This window comes from Pituophis catenifer, unplaced genomic scaffold (genome assembly GCF_029215685.1).
Source record: "Pituophis catenifer annectens isolate HBS135680 unplaced genomic scaffold, rPitCat1.0.hap2 SCAF_3, whole genome shotgun sequence".
In the NCBI taxonomy this organism is placed as follows: Eukaryota; Metazoa; Chordata; class Lepidosauria; order Squamata; family Colubridae; genus Pituophis; species Pituophis catenifer.
This window is the reverse complement of record NW_027256883.1, coordinates 31250589-31269877: the sequence shown is the minus strand read 5'-3', so window position 1 is coordinate 31269877 and position 19289 is coordinate 31250589. Positions and strand designations below refer to the sequence as shown.

The 19289-nt window shown below is 37.7% G+C and overlaps 1 protein-coding gene across 1 annotated transcript in view; it reads right to left on the bottom strand.

Annotated features, from left to right (window-relative positions):
- Positions 1–19289, bottom strand: part of CNGB3 (cyclic nucleotide gated channel subunit beta 3) — a 54172-nt gene that overhangs the window by 30492 nt on the left and 4391 nt on the right. The window contains exons 2-5 of the mRNA XM_070942150.1: positions 18583–18588; positions 3974–4125; positions 2874–3038; positions 2264–2472 (exon numbers count right to left, since the gene is read on the bottom strand). Of these exons, the coding sequence (XP_070798251.1) occupies positions 2264–2472; positions 2874–3038; positions 3974–4125; positions 18583–18588 (532 nt within the window). The remainder of the gene's footprint in view (positions 1–2263; positions 2473–2873; positions 3039–3973; positions 4126–18582; positions 18589–19289) is intronic.

Here is a 19289-nt window from a genome sequence, read left to right as displayed (position 1 = left end):
TTTTTTTAAGGAAAAATGTAATGATTATTGTAATCAATCTTTGCTGAAATCTATTGGTAGCAATTATAGCAGGGATGAGCCATTAGAAGTAACACTACTACACAAATTATTTCATTTAGAAACCGGATGGATGTGCTCTCATTAGCATTAGAACTGTCAGCATTACATCTATTAAGAATGATTAGTTGTTTATTTTTAAGTTGTTCTCCAATGGGGAAATGATGCTATCTTCTTATCAGAGAAGTTTAACAGAACTCTAAAAATAAATCTAGCCTTCTCTCACTTGGCAACAGCCTGCTTATAACTGTAGCCTTCCATGTGCATTTTAAAAGAATTGATTGCATGATTGGAACTGTCTTTTTGACTGAAAATGAACAGGATTGTTCTTGAGCTGATGAGGTTTAAAGGACTCAGTGGCCAAATTGAAGGTTTTACACTGCAGTCCTAGTTCCTAGCATGTAAGAGCTGTAGGAAGATGTGATTCTAGCCAGCAGCTAAGAGGAAGAGCTGAAACCTTTTCTAGCAAAGAGAAATCAGAAAAGAAAGTAAGCAGGAGTTACCAGCCAAGTTAGGATACTACTAAGAAAGGCAGACTAAGTGATTTACATTAGCATTTCTCAACCTCAGCAACATTTGGAGGTGTTGACTTCAAATTCCAGAATTCCCCAAGCCAGTTTTAAGAATTTACAACTTAACAACTTTACTTGTTAAAGTTCCTGGGGTTGAGAAACTCTGATTTACATAATAACAATTATGACAATGTAATAATTACAACATTGTTAAAAAAAAAAAGCTGCTATTCAACAGAAAGTCGCAAGCCAGGTTATTAACAAACTATGCTTCCTGTTCATGATGGAACATGTACTTGGTGAAACAGTGGAGCAGAGTCTGGACAGCACAGAGCTCTCCCAGTGAGGAGGCAGTACATTTCATCAGAGAGAAGACCAAATTAAGAGACTGTGCAGTCCAAGCTAGATGAGGAAGCAGGGCAGTAGTGGGTTTCAATTTAGTTTGCTACCGGTTTGCTCGTGTGCGTTTGTGGTCACGCGCAACACGTCTGCGCATGTGCAGAAGCATCTGAGTGGGTGGGTGTAGCTTGCCGCCGCCACTACCGGTTTCCCCGATCTGGGGCGAACTGGTAGCAACCCACCACTGAAGCAGGGGGAAAAAGTTCAGGGTAGCCTCATCTTAGAATCCCTCAGAACATATCTATTAGGGTAGAGGAGTATAGATTTAGTATCTAGCAGGTTAGAAGGTTTAGCAAGATTCTGTCCATTAGGTTTAAGCAAATAAAGGATTGAATCTGATTCGATTTTACTGTGTCATCTTTAGGCTTGGATCTGACACTATTGAACTAAAACGGTTACCACAACTAATAATGTAGTGTTACTATTAATATTGTTATTATGATTTTTTTTTACAAATGGAAAACCATTCTTGAGTTTGGATTGGGTGTACTCAATAACAACACTGGCAGCCTGCGTTATGTATGAAGATAGTTCTTGAGCTAACAGGCAGGAATCTTCTTCTGCATTGTGGCTTTGAGGAATTTTTTTGCCCATTTAGATCCTATTGAACACATATAAACCAGGGATGGGTTCTACTTACCTTTACTACCAGTTCCCAATGGGATCATGTGCGTGCCTTGCTTCTGTGCATGCGCAGATCACCGATGACGACATCCAGGGCAGTGGGCGGGGCCTCCCACCGGTTTTACTACTGCTTCTTGCAAACCGGTCCAAACCGGGAGCAAACCACCACTGATATAAAACCTCCCCTTTATATTAGAAAAGTAGATTCTCAGGTTCACTAACAAGTCAGAATTTGCCTATCTGCAAGAAATACCAGCACTCTTGGACTTTGGAATTCAAACAGATAAGCACCTGCCATATAACAGACACTACAAACATAGCACTGGTCAGTAAGAAAGACAAAAATGTCTGGATAGTGGATGTAGTGGTACCCAGAGACAGCAGAACTGAAGGGAATGAACTGGAGAAAATCACAAAATAGAAAGACCTGCAAATTGAAATGCAATGACTGTGGCACAACAATGCAAAGATGGTACCAATAGTAATAGATGCCACCCAATTGGGTCTTCTGGGTTCTGCTTGTAGCACAAAAGGTACTCTGTTCTAACCCCCCAAATAACATTGAACTTCATCTCTGAGTGGGCTTTTGAATCTAATGTTTTCTGGTAAGAAACATCAACTCAGCCCAATAGGCTTCAGGGTTCTCAGTTCTCTCTTTCTTTTTTACTTACTATTATATCTCCCCCTTTCACAAATTGTACTCGAGGCTGAAATAACAGGAGATCACAGATGTAGCAGATGTCACTTAAGATGTCTGTAGCAATCCAGTATATTATGTTGCTGGATGTTTGAACTGGGAATACTAATCGCAGTGGGATGAACCAGCAGTTCCAGTTATAAGCAACAGTAACTAAGAATAACCACATTATATAGCGACGATCTGGAAAAGAAAAATAATATGCTTGCTTAAGTTACTGTCATTGGGATTTGGGAATGCATTTCTCCAGAAAAAATAAATGAAGTGCCTAAGGAAAGTATCATAACTTGCTGCTATGTTTAATTGCAGTCTGAAAATGATGCATAGATTGTTTATTAGTTAACCTGTATACCAAAGTTATTTTTAGAAGGCTCAACTTCAGTCACTATCTTCAAACAATTAATAGATTCCATATTTTGGGGCAGAGTTAATAGTCAGTCTAGGTTAACAAAAGGGAAAACATGCTGACTTATCTATAGTGCAATAGCTCCTGATGTCTGCAAAGGTCTTTACATGTCCAAAGATAATCACTGAGAATTTCACTATCTCCAGCACTTCCTTGCTCTGGAGAATTGGACTTATACCTGTGAATGCATCTATGGTTTCTGGCAGTTTCAGTTTGTTCATATATTCTTTCATGGATCGTTTCTTGACTGTAGAACTTGGCTTCTCTTCAGGTTTGCTTTCTTCTTTCTTTTCCTCTTTCTTTTCTTCTTTGGCAGCAGGGGGCGGGGGCTTCTTTTGGGGTGCTAAATAAATTTTAGAGAGTCAAAAAGTTAATACCACTTTCTCAAATGCACCAAAATTCACTGCAACTACAGAATTTTATTCTAGATCCTTTATCCTTGTGGTACACTTTTTACAACTTCCCCAAAAACATTTATTATTGCTTTAGAAAAGTGATCTGGGCAGGATTAATCCCATTATGAACAGAAATATATTTGTAAACTAATAGAGAAATAAAGGTTAGAAAAGGCATCCCAGGTGGAATTTGAATTTTAAAGTTCAGGTGGTCCATATTTAGTGACCACAATTGGAACTGACAACCCAGTTGTTAAATGAAGCAGATGCTAAGTGAAACTACAACTGAGCTTATGGTCTTACTTCAGTTTTTCTTTGCTTTACAGACCTGCAATGGTTATAAATGTGAGGATTGGTGTCAAAAGTTACTTTTTTATCACTGTCATAATTGAACGGTCACTGTTCAAGGTTGTCATTAAATTAAAAACTACCTGCAATTGTGTCAGGTAGCTTCATGATAAAGGAAGCATCTTCTCCCAAAAATATCCTTCCACCCTATGTACTTCCATGTTGTGGGTGTTCTTGGAAATAAATTCTGTGTTTCAGGTTGGGATCATGGGCATACTGAAACTTGAGAAGAATACTATTTTACAGAGCTAAATACTTGTGACCCACAGGCAGTTCACTATACTCTCACTATATTTCTGTACTGATATTTCTTTGAGGATGAATAATTAAGGCTCTTGTCAAGCATTGGATAAAGTATAAAAATGACTTAGTAGATAAAGGGTAACTTCCTGGGTTAGTATTGTACATATCTGACCAGGATGGTAATACCCTAAAATTAACCCAGCTGGAGAACATGATTCACAGTCCCAATTCATTACCTTCAAGCCACTCGTAACACAAGGTAAGTAAAAAAGGTACAGCTTCCACAACTTACATGCGGTTGGACTGATTTCTGGTGAAGACATTATTGGATTAGTCACCTTTTCTTTATAAGTAGCTGTTCTTTGTCGCATTTTTTGGACCATGTCTTGCAGTTGTATTTGTGCATATTCATTGATAATGATTTCCGGTGGTTTATTTTCTGGGCTGTTTATGGGGTAGGACAATGATTAAGATCTTTGAAAAAATATGAGTACATCCATGTATTTAGATAAGCTTAAAAGTATCTAGCAATAACGCAGAAGGTCCCTTATCTTGAGAATGAAATAATTTGATTATTAAAAGAGCAGACATTACATAAGTAAAATGTTAGAGATCTTGCCTACTCTCTATAGGAAACATATGCTCAAGTGAGACAGCATAGCCTCATCACTGCCAATAGATTTGTACCTTTGGCTATGCTGAAGAACCTATTTTTCTATACCATAAATTATGTGGACCATTCCTCATTCTTACATAGTTACCGGCAGCAGCCAAAATTCTTTCTCATTATTCAATGTGCAACCTTTCAGCTTTTCTTTTGCATCCAATAAGCCTAAACAGGCCAATTTAAACATTGTATGAAAAAAATAATTGGCCACTGATTCAAAGAAAGCACATTTGTCATCAACTGCATTCAAAAGTACCAGGGTATCACTATTACATTTGTCTTTTCTTTCTGCTGGTATGCTAGGAACATAACTCATTAATTGTTTCTCACTGCCAGTTTATGAATCATAAACTGGAAAATTAAGACTGCAATTATATGTTTGCACATTTGGATGATTTTTTTAAAAGAAATACAAAGTGAATTGTACCTCTATTTTTTATTCAATTCATCTTCAGAAGTACAGTTTGAATCTTTTATGCTGCCCTAAAATCTGGCTCCACACATTTCATGGAAACAAAGCTATTAAAATACAACTAAAACAGTTACAACTATGTCCGGAAAAGGTCATATCTTTTAATTACTGATTCCAACATCAAATTATTTTTATTATTACAATGTTTTTATAACACATAAATGCAGTGTCATCTTTTATGTGTCTTGTTCATAGAAATGTTAATGCCAGTTGATGAAAAATGCTACTATGTTATCCTTATCCAAAGCCAAAGATGATGATGATGATGATGATGATTTATTTGATTTGTATGCCGCCCTATCTCCATAGGACTCAGGGCGGCTCACAACAATTAAAACCAAACCAGATAAAACATGTTAAAATACATATTAAACACATATTAAACATATTAAAATAATCCAAACCCCATCAGTCCAGGCTGGGCAATTTGAACAGCCATGTTTTTAATTCGCGGCAGAAGGTGCAAAGGTCAGGGGTCAACCGGAGCCTCAGGGGGAGTTGATTCCAAAGGGTGGGAGCCCCCACGGAGAAAGCTCTACTTCTCTCAAATTTAATTCAGAACAGAACAGAATAGAATAACAGAGTTGGAAAGGACCTGGTAGGTCTTCTAGCCCAACTCCCTGCTCACATAGAAGACCTTATACCTTTTATAACAGACGGTTGTCTTCTTAAACCCCTTCAGTGATGGACCACCCACAACTTCTGAAGACAAGATGTTCCACTAGTTGATTGTTCTTACTATTAGAAAATGTGTCCTTAGTTCTAGGTTGGATCTCTCCTTGATTAGTTTCCATAAAACTTCGATAAAACCAAGTTTTCATAAAACTTAGCTTCCAGTACTCTGATCATTATTATTCTCATTCACAAAAAAAAAAAAGAAAAAAAAAAAAGAAGTCCAGTCACCACATCTCACTCTTACATACTTGATAAGGTTGCTGTGAGCATGAAATTAAAAGATGAATGTTATATGCATCATCTTGAGCTCCTAAAGGACAGGAGGGATAAAAATATATTAATGTGCGCATTGCTGGAGTAGGTAGAACTGTACTGAAATTTAAAGTGACATTAGAAATGCTGGTTTTTAGAAAGGTGCTTTGACCTGCCTTGCTAAGTATAGCAGCAAATAGTTAGAAAGAACTAACTTGAGTAAACATATAAGTCACTGCTCCACCACCACCCCACAGATAAAATGAGGTCAACTGCAGTGAAATTGAAGAATTGCAAATCTCAATATACACTCTAATTCATTTATTCTCTCTTTGGCATAACATCCTGACTGACTGACCACAAGGACTTTCACCTGCAGACCTGATACTCTCACAATTCTGATCAGCTAAAAGGATGCAGATAATAAATTCATTAGCTTTGCCTTGGTTATACTACCTACTGGTAGTTCATAATGTCAATATTGCTATTACCATAATGAAATGGAGACAATTTGCATGGCTTCTGTGTCTCTGGTGAGCTAATGTCTATATAGTATAAGCCACTGGTTCTCAAAATGTGGTCTGGGGACTGTCGGGAAATCTGTGAAGTCAACTATTTTTAAATGTTTCAATTTCAGTTTTAATTTCTAATACAGTAAATATCAGTAGATACAAGCCAAATAAACCAAAGCCTTTTTTGGATCCTCAATCATTTTTTTAAAAATGTAAAGGGCTCCTGACACCAAACAATTTAAAGACTGCTGTTATAAGCTATTCTGGAACTAGACAAGAGGATAATCTGCTTCCTTCAGCAATACCATCAGCAATCCTTACCTAAATTGTAAACTAATTATCCATTTACTCTATATTCCCTTTAATTCTCTGTGAACATGTATAAGATCTGTGCTAATTAGTCTTGTGCAGTGGTGAAATCCAGTTTTTTTTACTACTGGTTCTGTGGGCGTGGTGTAGCTTGGTGGGCGTGGCAGGGGAAGGATGCTGCAAACTCTCCATTCCCACCTGACTCCAGGGGAAGGATACTACAAAATCCTCATTCCCAACCCACTCGGGGGCCAGCCAGAGGTGGTATTTGACGGTTCTCCAAACTGCTCAAATTTTCTGCTACCGGTTCTCCAGAACATGTTAGATTTCACCCCTGGTCTTGTGGCTCTTGTCTAGTCCTGGGTAGGAGTCCAGTGATCACTGTATTTTTGCTAACTTACTAGAGAAACTAGTTTGGACCTATCTAGTTGCATTGACTTATTTCTTAAGGTGAGTTTTTGTCACCACAAATTAATGTAATGAACAGATTAGGAAGCTTGGGTATTCGGTGTGTGTGAGATTGCTTTACAGAAAGACATCCCTATAAAGACCTTTTTCAGTACTGTCTGAAGTTGTAAATGGAATGCTTCAATGAGGGGAAGAGATGCTACTTAGCAAACAGACAAAAGAGACAGAAGTTCCCAGTGGTTTAATGGTCAGAGAAATAAACTTAGGGAGGACCTGCCTCAATGAATCAAGCAATTAAAAGTAACGGTAGGAAGTTTATACTTTCACTCTTGCAATATTCTGTTAATGTAGCCTTACAATAAAGTAGTTTTAATTCATCTAGTCATGTCTGGTTTACCTGGGAGACCTGAAAGAAGACTCCTCTCTAACCAGCCTCCCTTTCTAATTCAATCTCATCTGATTGAAGATGTCTGGAGAACAATCTCGGCTGGTAATTCTGCAGTGTTAGATTGCTGAACAGGGTCTTATGAACTGCTCTGGTGCTCCTGTAGTTATGCTAGTCAGAAACCCCCTAACTAAGTGTAAGAGAGTAATGGGTGGCTTCAGGAAGCTCAACCCAGGAAAAAAGGATCATGTCCCAATTGCTGGAAGTGCAGTGCCTTTTTGAAAACCTTTGCAGAAGTAACTTGTATCTGTGGAAGCATCCTGACCCTCTCAGAATTCAGTTTATTAACTGCCCTGAAAACTCTGCATCCTATTAAATTGGTTAGTGCAAGATATCCTCTTGCAAAACATGTCCAGGTGAGCACTTGGCGAGATCAGTGTGAAAGGCTTATATAGAGTTTTGTCAAATATTCTGGAAATGAACACTCATTTCTTCACCCACTAACATAACTAGATTAGCTAGCCCTTCAAAACAGCCAAGGGGTGCTGCTTCATTATTCAATTTTAATACTGCCCTGATACTTGATAATTCACTTCAGATGAGGTAAGGCACAGCCCTTCAATAGAAATGAATTCTTTTCCTGAATAACTGATTTTTGATTTATGACATGAATTTCAGTTGCCTAAAATACATTAAATTGTGCTGAGCCTGCAGTAAAACTGTACAGCCTCCTGACCTTCATTCACTCCTCACATGAAAAGAAATCTGCTGGGACGTAAGTGAAGTACTGCTAAAAGCAGCTGCAAAAGAGAGTCTGCATTTAATTTAAATATTTCTAACATATTCGCTTAAAACAAAAATGGTTCATGAACATGAGAGATTGCCTCTAACTGGTATAAGTTACCAAATACTTAGAGCTTTAAAACAATCTTGAAGGCCTACAAACCTAAACACAAAAAGGAATAAGCAAAAATGTTGCTCTATCTTTGGACATTTAAAAGAAAAATAGAAAAAAACATCTCATCATAATAGATGACACAAAACCCTCATGTCTGTTAAAACTATTTCTATAAAATCATGGTCCTATTGTTTGCTTACTTTTTCCACATGTTGCTGGTAAAGAGGTTTGTTTATGATTTCTACTTCCCCAGGTTCTTCTCTAAAGAAGGAGGTTGCCCATAACAACCAAGGTGAATAATATTCAGCATGCTTGTGAGAGGAAAGTATAAACTATTTATTCGTATTCTCCTTTTTATACAGATTAGGGGATGTTGTTGTTGTTAGCTGCAAAGTCGTGTCCAACCTATTGCGACCCCATGGACAATGTTCCTCCAGTCTTCCTGTCCTATAACATCCTCTGGAGTCCAGCTGACGCCTACTGCTTCAGGGACTCCATCCAGCCACCTCATTCTCTGTCGTCCCCTTCTTCTTTTGCCCTCAATCTTTCCCAGCATTAGGCTCTTCTCCAGTGAGTCCTTCCTTCTCATTAGGTGGCCAAAATATTTGAGTTTCATCTTCAGGATCTGGCCTTCTAAAGAGCAGTCACGGTTGATCTCCTCTAGGACTGACTGGTTTGATTGCTTTGCAGTCCAAGGGAGTCACAGGAGTCTTCTCCAGCACCATAGTTCAAAGGCCTCAATTCTTTGGCGCTCAATAAGATTAGGGGATGCAATGCTCAATATTTAAAGACTCTGAGCTTGTCAGCTGGAACCCAAATTTGGGACCCGAGTGCCACATGACAGGGCGAGCTCCCATTACTTGCCCCAACTCCTGTCCACCTAGCAGTTCAAAAGCATGCAAATGTGAGTAGATAGATACCACTTCAGTGGGAACATAACAGCATTCTATGTGCCTTAGCGTATAGTCATGCTAACTGCATGACTACAGAAAATGCTGGCTCCCTCAGCTAAGAAATGGAGATGAGCACCATCTCAGCTAAGAAATGAAGATGAGCACCACTCACACATCAGATATGAGTGGACAGGGGAAACCTTTACCTGTTTTTTTTTATATAGATAAGAATAGATATAAACACTTGTAGAACTTCTGAGACATTTCTTTTTATAATCAGCTGTTGGTAGCATCAAAAAGCATTTAATAAGATTCTGTAATCTAATAATGCCATTTCCAAGAATCATGCATTTTCATTAATATTTGGATGAATTCCATTCAGAGAAATTTCCTACAATGTGTTGTGGCCCGCCAGCGGCCTGCATGGATCGTGGCTGATCCCGACGACGAGGAGGCTGGTGTGGGGTCGCGCCAGCAGCCTGCGCAGCTGGCGCTCGCTTCGGACAGCAAGGAGGCTGAAGAAGATGTGGTGCCAGAGGCAGAGACTCAGCCAGGGCCTTCAGAACCTCCAGAGGCTCCTTCAAGTGGAGAGAGCGAAGTGGAGGAGCCTCTCCTCAATGCTCGAGCACGCAGGGTTGCCAAAAGGCAGGAGTGGCTACTCAGGAGGAGGAGGTCTCCTCGAGAGTAAGGTTTGAGGATAATTGGCCACTCCCTTAGCCTATTTAAGTCATGCGCAGTTAATAATTTCTTGCTGGAAACAACGTGTAATTAATACAGAGCATTTTGGAGAGTGAGTGTCTTATCGTATCTTGCTTTCTGGGCTGGTTGCCTACCTTTGCCAGACTTTGCTTATTCTTGGTATGTTATAACTTTGATATGGACCGTTGGTGTGTGTTACAATCCTTGGAAATCCGGAGCTCGGGCAGAACACAATGTTAATTAAAATCTTTCTTATAAAAAAATGGTGAATTTGTTGCTCCCTGATCAGTTTTTCTAGTAAGTTGGTTTCCACCATCTTTTGGTTTCCAACATCTGTTCTAACATCCATTACTAATCAGTAAATCTTGGAGTGTTCAAAAATAAAATAAGAGAAAAATTAAAGACAAATATGACCAAAATTCCAGTAGAACATAAAATATTGCAAGTTGTCATACTTGCCCCAAATCTCACAAAATTTCAAATGAGGCCATCACAACACATGACATGTGATCATCCTACAACAATTCAATGTTCCCTGAAATTATTATTTAAATTATTGAATTTTGATTTCCATGGACACTGTATGGAGCACATATGCTAAAATACCCATAAGTGCTGAATTTTCAATTCCTTTTGTATAATATTCCTTAAAAACTTTCAGGACAAAATAATAAAAGAAAAGGTTAAATAAAATTTATGGGGAAGGGTTGACATTACTCTCTCTTCATTCCTTCTTGAGAAGTCCATAAAAAATAGCATGAAAAGGGATTGAATTCTTCATCCTATGTATCTAAATGCCCCCATTTTAATTGGAGATACTATTTTATTAGTAACTGGCTTGAGTAAATTTATTTTCAGAGTTATTACTGAAAAAGGGTCTCTGTCTAGACAAGTATTTTCTTCATCCTGCTCCATTCCTCCTCCATCTTTTCTGAGGAAGAGGCCTATCCAGATACATTTGATTCCAGCAGTTTTCAATCCTATTTGATTTCAGTCTTTAGGACAGCATCCTTACATGGGTGTCAAATTCACCACATCACATTGCTGGTGATGTTTCCCGATGTTTTTCCCATTCGCAGGGCTGGGTGGGCATGGCCTGAATGTGACACATCCGGCTCGCGGGCCATCAGTTTGACACCCCTGCTCTAATGGAAGATTCTCATGGTACTTTTTTTGTTTTATTTCAAAGTTACATTTCTCTATACAGTACCTGAAAGTTCCCTTCAACCATGATCTAGAGAAGTCACCAGCTTAGCTTCTTGCCATTTTGTGGAAGGAAGCATGTAATTTAAAATAAATCTAAAATAAGATTAATGCAATGTAATTATAAAATCTTCCTTAAAATTTGCCTTATCCACATAACAGAGTTTTTCCTATTTTAATCACCAACCTGTTATCTGTTGCCCTCAACTCCCTCCCCAAATATTAAATGCAGAAAAGAAAAGGGTAATAATTCTTTAACATAGATTCACAAAAACAATTGAGTTTTGAAAAATAAAATTTGCACAATAAAAGGGGTGCTAGCAAATCTTTGCCATATTATGCTTGACTAGAACCATGTGCTCATTTTTCCCATTTTTCTTTTGTACCATCACAATTTTAATACAGCCACTTAAAACTTGTTTCATGCTCCAACAGATAAACTGAATTTAGATGGATGCAATGTTCAGTTTATTAGGTGATTCTCTTAGGGATTCCTCTTTGTTATAATTAATGAAGGCACAGTGATTAATAGCATAATTAATTGCTCATTTAATAGCTCTGATTATGTGCCTAAACAATGTCATAGTTATTCTTGAGTGAGACTAAATTATGGGCAGGCTAATGCAAACTATCCATCACATTAAAGCTTCATAACAAAAGGCATCGTCTAATGCAGGCCTATACAATTTATGATCCTTCACTGCGGCCTGTGCCTAACCCCACTGTATAATCCATAGGGGAAAACATATCAATGCAAATTTTAGATTGCCATCTTATCTGTTCTGACCCTGAAACTTGGACTCGGTAAATACTGGAAATAGCCATCTCATTTTAAAAAATAATTGTTCCTTTGAAAGTTATTTGTCTTTACCTTTATTTATTTATTTTTCTATGCTGATTAATCCATAGTAGGTTACATCCCTGCTGATTCAATCTTTTATTCCTCTAATTGATTTTCACATTAATATGTGATTTGCATAGTAATCTGCTTTTGCACATCTTGTTTACCTTTTTGAACTTATTTCTTGTAAGTAGAAAATATTTTTTTTATCCCACTCACAAAATGCATATGTATTATTTGCTACATGCATTTCACAAAAGGAGTTGCAATCCACAAAGTTCATGCCTCAATAAGTTAAAAGTGATTGCTTTAAGATTATCCAAGATGCTTCATATCTGTTAGCTTTAATCATAATAATAAGTCATAATCATAAGTTTATTTGTCAAGCATATATAAAATAACAGGTAAAAGTATAAACATAATTTGAATACATGAAAAGAGTAAGTAAAAAGGAATATTAGGACAGGGACAGTAGGCACGCTGGTGCACTTATGCACGCCCCTTACAGACCTCTTAGGAATGGGGTGAGGTCAACAGTAGACAGTTTACGGTTAAAGTTTTGGGGGTTTGGGGAAGAAACTACAGAGTCAGGTAATGCATTCCAGGCATTGACCACTCTATTACTGAAGTCATATTTTCTGCAATCGAGTTTGGAGCAGTTTACCTTGAGTTTGTATCTATTATTTGCTCATGTATTGTTGTGGTTGAAGCTGAAATAGTCACTGACAGGAAGTACATTGTGGCAGATAATTTTATGTACTATGCTTAGGTCATACTGAAGTCGGCGTAGTTCTAAGTTGTCTAAGCCCAAAATTTGAAGTCTGGTGGCATAAGGTATTTTATTGTGGTTAGAGGAATGGAGCACTCTTCTCGTAAAATATCTTTGGACTCTCTTGATTGTATTTATGTCTGATATGCAGTGGGGGTTCCAGACAGATGAGCTGTATTCAAGATTGGTCTAGCAAATGTTTTGTATGCTCTAGTTAGTAGTACAACATTACCAGAGAAGAAGCTACGCAAGATTAGGTTAACAACTCTTAATGCCTTTTTGGCAATGTTGTTACAGTGGGCTCGGGCACTTAGATCATTAGAAATGAGTACTCCAAGGTCCTTGACAGAGTGAGGGTCATCTACAAGGTCATGTCCATCTAATTTGTAATTTATGTTTTGATTTTTTTTGCCAATATGAAAGAGAGTATTTGTTGGTTGATATTTGAAGTTGCCACTTGTTAGACCAATCTGACACATAGTTAAAGTCTTTTTGAAGGGTAGTTGCATTGTTGGTGGTGTTGAATACTTTAACATCATCAGCGAAGAGAACACAGTTGCTTTTAATATGATCACAAAGGTCATTTATGTAAAGTATGAAGAGTGTTGGACCTAAGACACTGCCTTGGAGAACACCGCTATTAACATGTACAGGATTTGATAGAGCGCTTCCTATTTTGACCAGTTGTTGTCTGTTTGACAGGAAGGTAGCTATCCATTTATGTAGGAGTCCAGAAATGCCATAGGATTTTAGTTTTAGAAATAATTTGTCATGTACCACTGAATCAAAAGCTTTACAGAAGTCTATGTAAACTGCGTCTATTGCTTTGCCCTGATTGAGAGGTGTAGTCCATATGTTTTTGCAATGTAGTAGTTGTAGATTACAAGATAATTTTTTTCTGAAACCGAATTGTTTGTTAGAAAGTAGGTTGTTTGTCTTTAGGTATAGGGTAATAGATTGGTTAATGATTGATTCCATGACTTTGCAGATGATGCAACATAAAGAGATTGGTCTGTAATTTTCAACTAGGCTAGGGTCTCCCTTTTTGAAGATAGGGATGACCCTGGCTTGGGACCATTGGTAGGGCAAGGTGCTGGTACTGAAAGATTTTTCAAAAATTATACTTAGAGGTTCTGCAATTGCAATGGAAAGCTTTTTTAAGAAGTATGCACATAGTTCATCAGGTCCAATAGATAGAGATGGTTTTAGATTGCGTAGTGCCTTTTCAACATTGTCTTCTGTAAAATCAATATGTATAAGATCACTGTAATCATTGTAATTGTCTGTATTACGACTCGGAAATATTGGGTATGTGTTGTTGCTGTTTGCAAAGACTGAGCTGAAGAACGTGTTAAAGAGATTGGCTTTAATGGTTTCGTCAATACAATCTTCATTGTTTGGTCCTTTTAGGGGTGGGATGGATCTCAAGTCTTTAAGTTTGATGTTTGCAAAATTATAGAAGGCATGGGTGGATTTTGTGCATAGAAGGTTTTCTTCTTGCTTGATGTGATAATTGGTACATTCAGTCTTTATTTGTTGGCATAAATTTTTGTAGTGGTTTTTGAAGTTAGCTGCATAGTTAGTTTTGTTTTTTCGCCAAAGAGATTTTTTTCTGGATTGTAGTTTTCTTATTGTTATTGGTAGTTTATTTTTTCTGGTTTTGGGGGATATTAGTGGTACATAAAGTTTAATGATTCTTTTGACTTCGCGCAAGAAAATTTTGTAATGGTCGTCAGCAGTATTACAGCCAGTGATTATAGAATTTGCCAATTAAGAGATGAGAGTTCATTGTTTATGAGATCATAGTTGGCTTTTTTAAAGTTATAACTGGGAATCCCATCATTATGATGATTTTTGTGAGGGCATAAGTTGAGACAAAAGTCAATTATGCTGTGGTTGCTGTTAGAAAAGGGTTCTTTTATTTGTACTCCATAAATTGAGTTTAAACTGTTGCAGAAGATGAGATCAAGGCAGTTGTTGAGTCTAGTGTTGTTAGTTACTAGTTGATCAAGTCCCAGATTAGTTACAGTATTGTACAGGGTTGCATGTATAGGTTCAGTTGTACATTCATTTAGGGTCCAATTAATAAGTGGTAAATTAAGGTCACCAAGAAAGCTTATTGGGTGTGGGCAGGAGGCTGGTTAGTAGTGAAGTTAACTTGTTCGCATGTTTAATGTCGTAATCTGGGGCTCTGTAACAAAGTAAGAATTGAAGTGTGGTATTTAAGGACAGGTCGCAGACGATGGTCTCAGGAAGAGCAAGTTCACATGTAACTTGAATATTTTTTAGATGTAGGGACTTTTTGTAGAAGATAACAATACCACCTCCTCTACGGATTTCACGATCTGACCTGTAAACATGATAGTCTCTAACTCTGGTAATAGAGTCAGGGAGGGATGTATTCAGCCAAGTTTCACAGACAAATATAATGTCAAATATAGCCGTATTTAGTAAGAGGAGGAATTCAGGTATTTTATTTACAAGGCTTCTTGCATTAAGTAGCTTGCATTTAAGGTCGGTAGTAGTTGTTATAGAGGAAATTTGGGGTGTGCGTGCCTAGTTTTGGATGATTGGGAGTTGGATGGAGGAGGATTGGGTGTTAGGATGTGGGTTGTGGGACTTTCTTTTGATACAGTTGGCATGGTAGTCGATGTATAAGTCAGTATGTCCTTGTTCTTGACGTCTTTTAAATTCTAATCGGAGTTCACGGGAGTGGATTCTTTGCAATATGGATAAGTCTGGACATGAGCAAAGTTTGTTATGGCTGATGTTGGTTTTGGCAATTGAATTTATTGTATGTATGAATATGCGTTTGATGGACTCATTTTTGCAAATAACTCTGCAAAATTGTGGAGCTACTGAGCCATCATTGTATTTGAACAGTGGGCCATCTCTTGAAATTTTGATGATGTCATGAGTTAAGTCATTAAGTCATCTGTTAAGTGAATTGTCAGTCTGTTTTATCATGTTCTGACAGGCTGTTGTTCCTATCCTTTCTATAAATTGTCTGGTTGCCTAGTTCAAGAGCACATCATCAGCTCTTGATCAAAGCATTATCTTTGAGAGGATCCTTGAGAGGAAAAGAAATCAATGGCCCTAATTTAGTTACTCCAGCCCTTAAGCTGTAAGAAGAGCCATCAAGCCCTCGCACAACTCTTGAACTCTGAACATCTGTTCCTGTCATTCTGACTTTTGGACCTACACCCAATCTCTTGCTTGACAATCAGATCAGCTCATATAATTTCCTGTTGCCAAAATATAGGGCTGTTCCAGATAATGTCTAAGCCTTTCTCCTGCTATCAGAAGACTATTGCCTCAAATATCAAGGCATGCCTTAAAACTCTGGCTAGCTATCTCTGATTACTCTCAAGAATTTTATGACATGGCAATAAAGACTTTTAACTTTAACACTCTTTTTGCACTGTTTGGCATGGAGCAGGCTCTGATGGGCAATTTGACTGAGACCTTTGGAAGTGGGAGTGGCCTGAGACAGGATTGCTCCTGAGCTGCCTCTCCCCATGTGCTAATAGTCATGGCCCACAGTCTGGGGAATTTTGGAAGATAAAGCATTTTAAAAAGGTGCTAAACACATATGCAAAACACAGCCAAACACATGTGCGAGTCTATATTAAGGCCTAATTGTGGAAATAAGTGTAGTAAAACATAATTATTTATCTGCTGTTAATGGTGTCTGCAGGGTGATTTATGACCCTGAATTTTAATCCTTATTTGATTTATGCTGTTTTTCCCAATGTGGAGTTTAATGCAGTTTTTCTTTTATTACTGGTTGATTGGTTTTCTTTTTCTTTTAAAATGTATTCATTAGTTCATTGAGTATTACCTAAACTTACTTTGGTGATCGAGGCAGCTTATAACAGAATAAGAGTTGGAAGGGACCTTGGAGATCTTCTAGTCCAACCCCGTGCTCAGACAGGAAACCCTATACTATTTCAGACAAATTGTTGTCCAAGCTCTTCTTAAAAAAATTCAGTGATGGAGCATCCACAACTTCTGGAGGCAAGTCGTTCCACTGATTAATTGTTCTAACTGTCAGGAAATTTCTCCTTAGTTCTAGATTGCTTCTCTCCTTGATTAGTTTCCATCCCTTGCTTCTTCTCCTACCTTCAGGTGTTTTGGAGAATGGGTTGACTCCTCTTCTTTGGGGCAACCTCATTTTTAGATATTGGAACACTGCTATCATGTCACCTCTAGTCCTTCTTTTCATTAAGCTAGTGATACCCAATTCTAGCAACCAATCTTTATATGTTTTAGCCTCCAGTCCCTTAATCATCTTTGTTGCTCTTCTCTACACTCTTTCAAGAATTCCAACATTTTGTTTACATTGTGTGACCAAACCTGGATGCAGTATTCCAAGTGTGGTCTCTCTCTCTGTATATAAAAATTATAATGAAAAAGAAATGCAATGTAGTTATTCCTGTTATTATAAACATAGACTTTTTGTGGGTTTATAAGTTATTTCTAAGTTGAAATGCATAGAATTTTGACTGCTAATTCCAATATAAAATGGTAGCTGTGTATGATAGATACTCAAAAATTATCAGTGCAAGTTTTGTAGCAAATTAACAAGTTTTTGTAACTGATTTAAAATGATGGCTTCAGGTTTTTCAACCAAGCAACCAACCAACCATCCAGCCAGTATACTATAAGTGAGCCCAGAATAACTCAAATGAATAATGCTAAATTGGGCCAGATAAGCCAAAGATTTTCACAGACAGATTCTGTTCCAATTTCCCATTTTTACATTTGGGAGGTATCAACTATACCCTGCTATATGTGAACTTTTGAAGTTCGGATTAGCTTGAAAAAGTGATTTTCATTTGGCTCAGTTATACAGAAAATAACTCTGAAGCTTTAAGGAATATTCATCTTTAAGGAGTTTAATTCCCTAAGGACATTTTTCTTTTTTAAAAATCCTGAAAAAAGGCATATTGTATACATAATTTGGGACGGATAGCAGTGCTTGTATGAATTAATAGTAAGTGAAAAGGGGAGTAAGGTGACATGTAAAGTTTTTGTGCTTATTTCATAACTTTTTATGATATACTGTAAGGATTTAAATAGAAAAGAACATAGAAAAGAACACTGGTATTTAAAGGCTTTCGATTTGCGCCTCCTCTTTTAGTAACTTCTGTCCCTTGAATAAATATACAGTCCTAACACTTAGAATAAAAGGGAAGATGCCAGACTCTCTCATAATAATCCACACCTAGGAAGGTTCTTCCTTCCTGGGTTTAACACATCCTCAGGGCAACAATTCTAATACATCTAAACATACACCTCACAGTCAAAGCCTAGGGCAGGAACCTCAATCTGCATATCTAAACATCATAGCCCACTTGTCATAATATATATCTGTAGTAAGGTAAAGGTAAAGGTAAAGGTTCCCCTCGCATATATGTGCTAGTCATTCCTGACTCTAGGGGGCGGTGCTCATCTCCGTTTCAAAGCCGAAGAGCCAGCGCTGTCCAAAGACCTCTCCGTGGTCATGTGGCTGGCATGACTAAACATCAGAGGCACACGGAACACTGTTACCTCTCCATCAAAGGTGGTCCCTATTTTTCTACTTGCATTTTTAACATGCTGCTAGGCTGGCAGAAGCTGGGACAAGTAACGGGAGCTCACTCCATTACGCGGCACTAGGGATTCAAATCTCTGAACTGCCAACCTTTCTATTGACAAGCTCAGCATCCTAGCCACTGACCCACCGTCTCTAACGGTGTAGGCTACCTTCAACGATTGTGTGTGGTTGGCTGAATAAACTACTCTACTTCTAACAGCTGCCTCTTGTGTTTATTTGTAACCCAGCTCAGGAAATGGACCAAGAAAATTCTTCTAACAATTTAATCCTGTGACTAAATAGGTCAGGACATAAAGCTAGCCAGTATGAACCTTTCAACCTGTTCCTGGCTGAGGTAGTAGGTGGAGTTTTAAATGATCTCAACAATGTCTTGAGTTTCTTCTCCTGTGTTTTAGGTTTATGAATTTGGAAACAGATACCGATATTTTCTTTTTACAGATTTCAATATTTTGTTTGGTAGTCTGCCCCAAAACTAATGCCTCCAGTTGCAAGATAAGTATAATTTATTACAGAGAAGGCATTTCCTTAATGTTCCTTAAACTATTATGTGATTAGATTAATATTCCCTTTCCCTTCAGGAGCTCAAGGTGATCTATGTCTGCAAGGGACCAAATGAACAAGTAATCATCTACACTTACAAAAATAAATACAGTAGAAAATAATGAAGACAAATGATTCAAACCATTATTCCACATCAGTAGTTTAATGTTAGTATCACAAGAGCTCATTTATGAAACAGAATTATTTTCCTGAATAATGATTTTAGTGGTATGTTTTATGTGTTATATTATTTCTGCAGGCGCTCTGCTTAATCAGCAAAGAGAGGGGGAATTGCAAATTAATAAATAAAGAAGTTAGTAGCAGACTGAATGCAGCTTATCATCAATTTCCTGCAAGTACCATCACCTACCCTCTATTGTACTCCAGGTTGCTTCCAGCGAGTGGCTGCTCATGGTTGCTTTTTCATCATACACAGCTACATGAGACTTTCCTCCAAAACTGGTAGTTAGAAACATTTCCAGTACC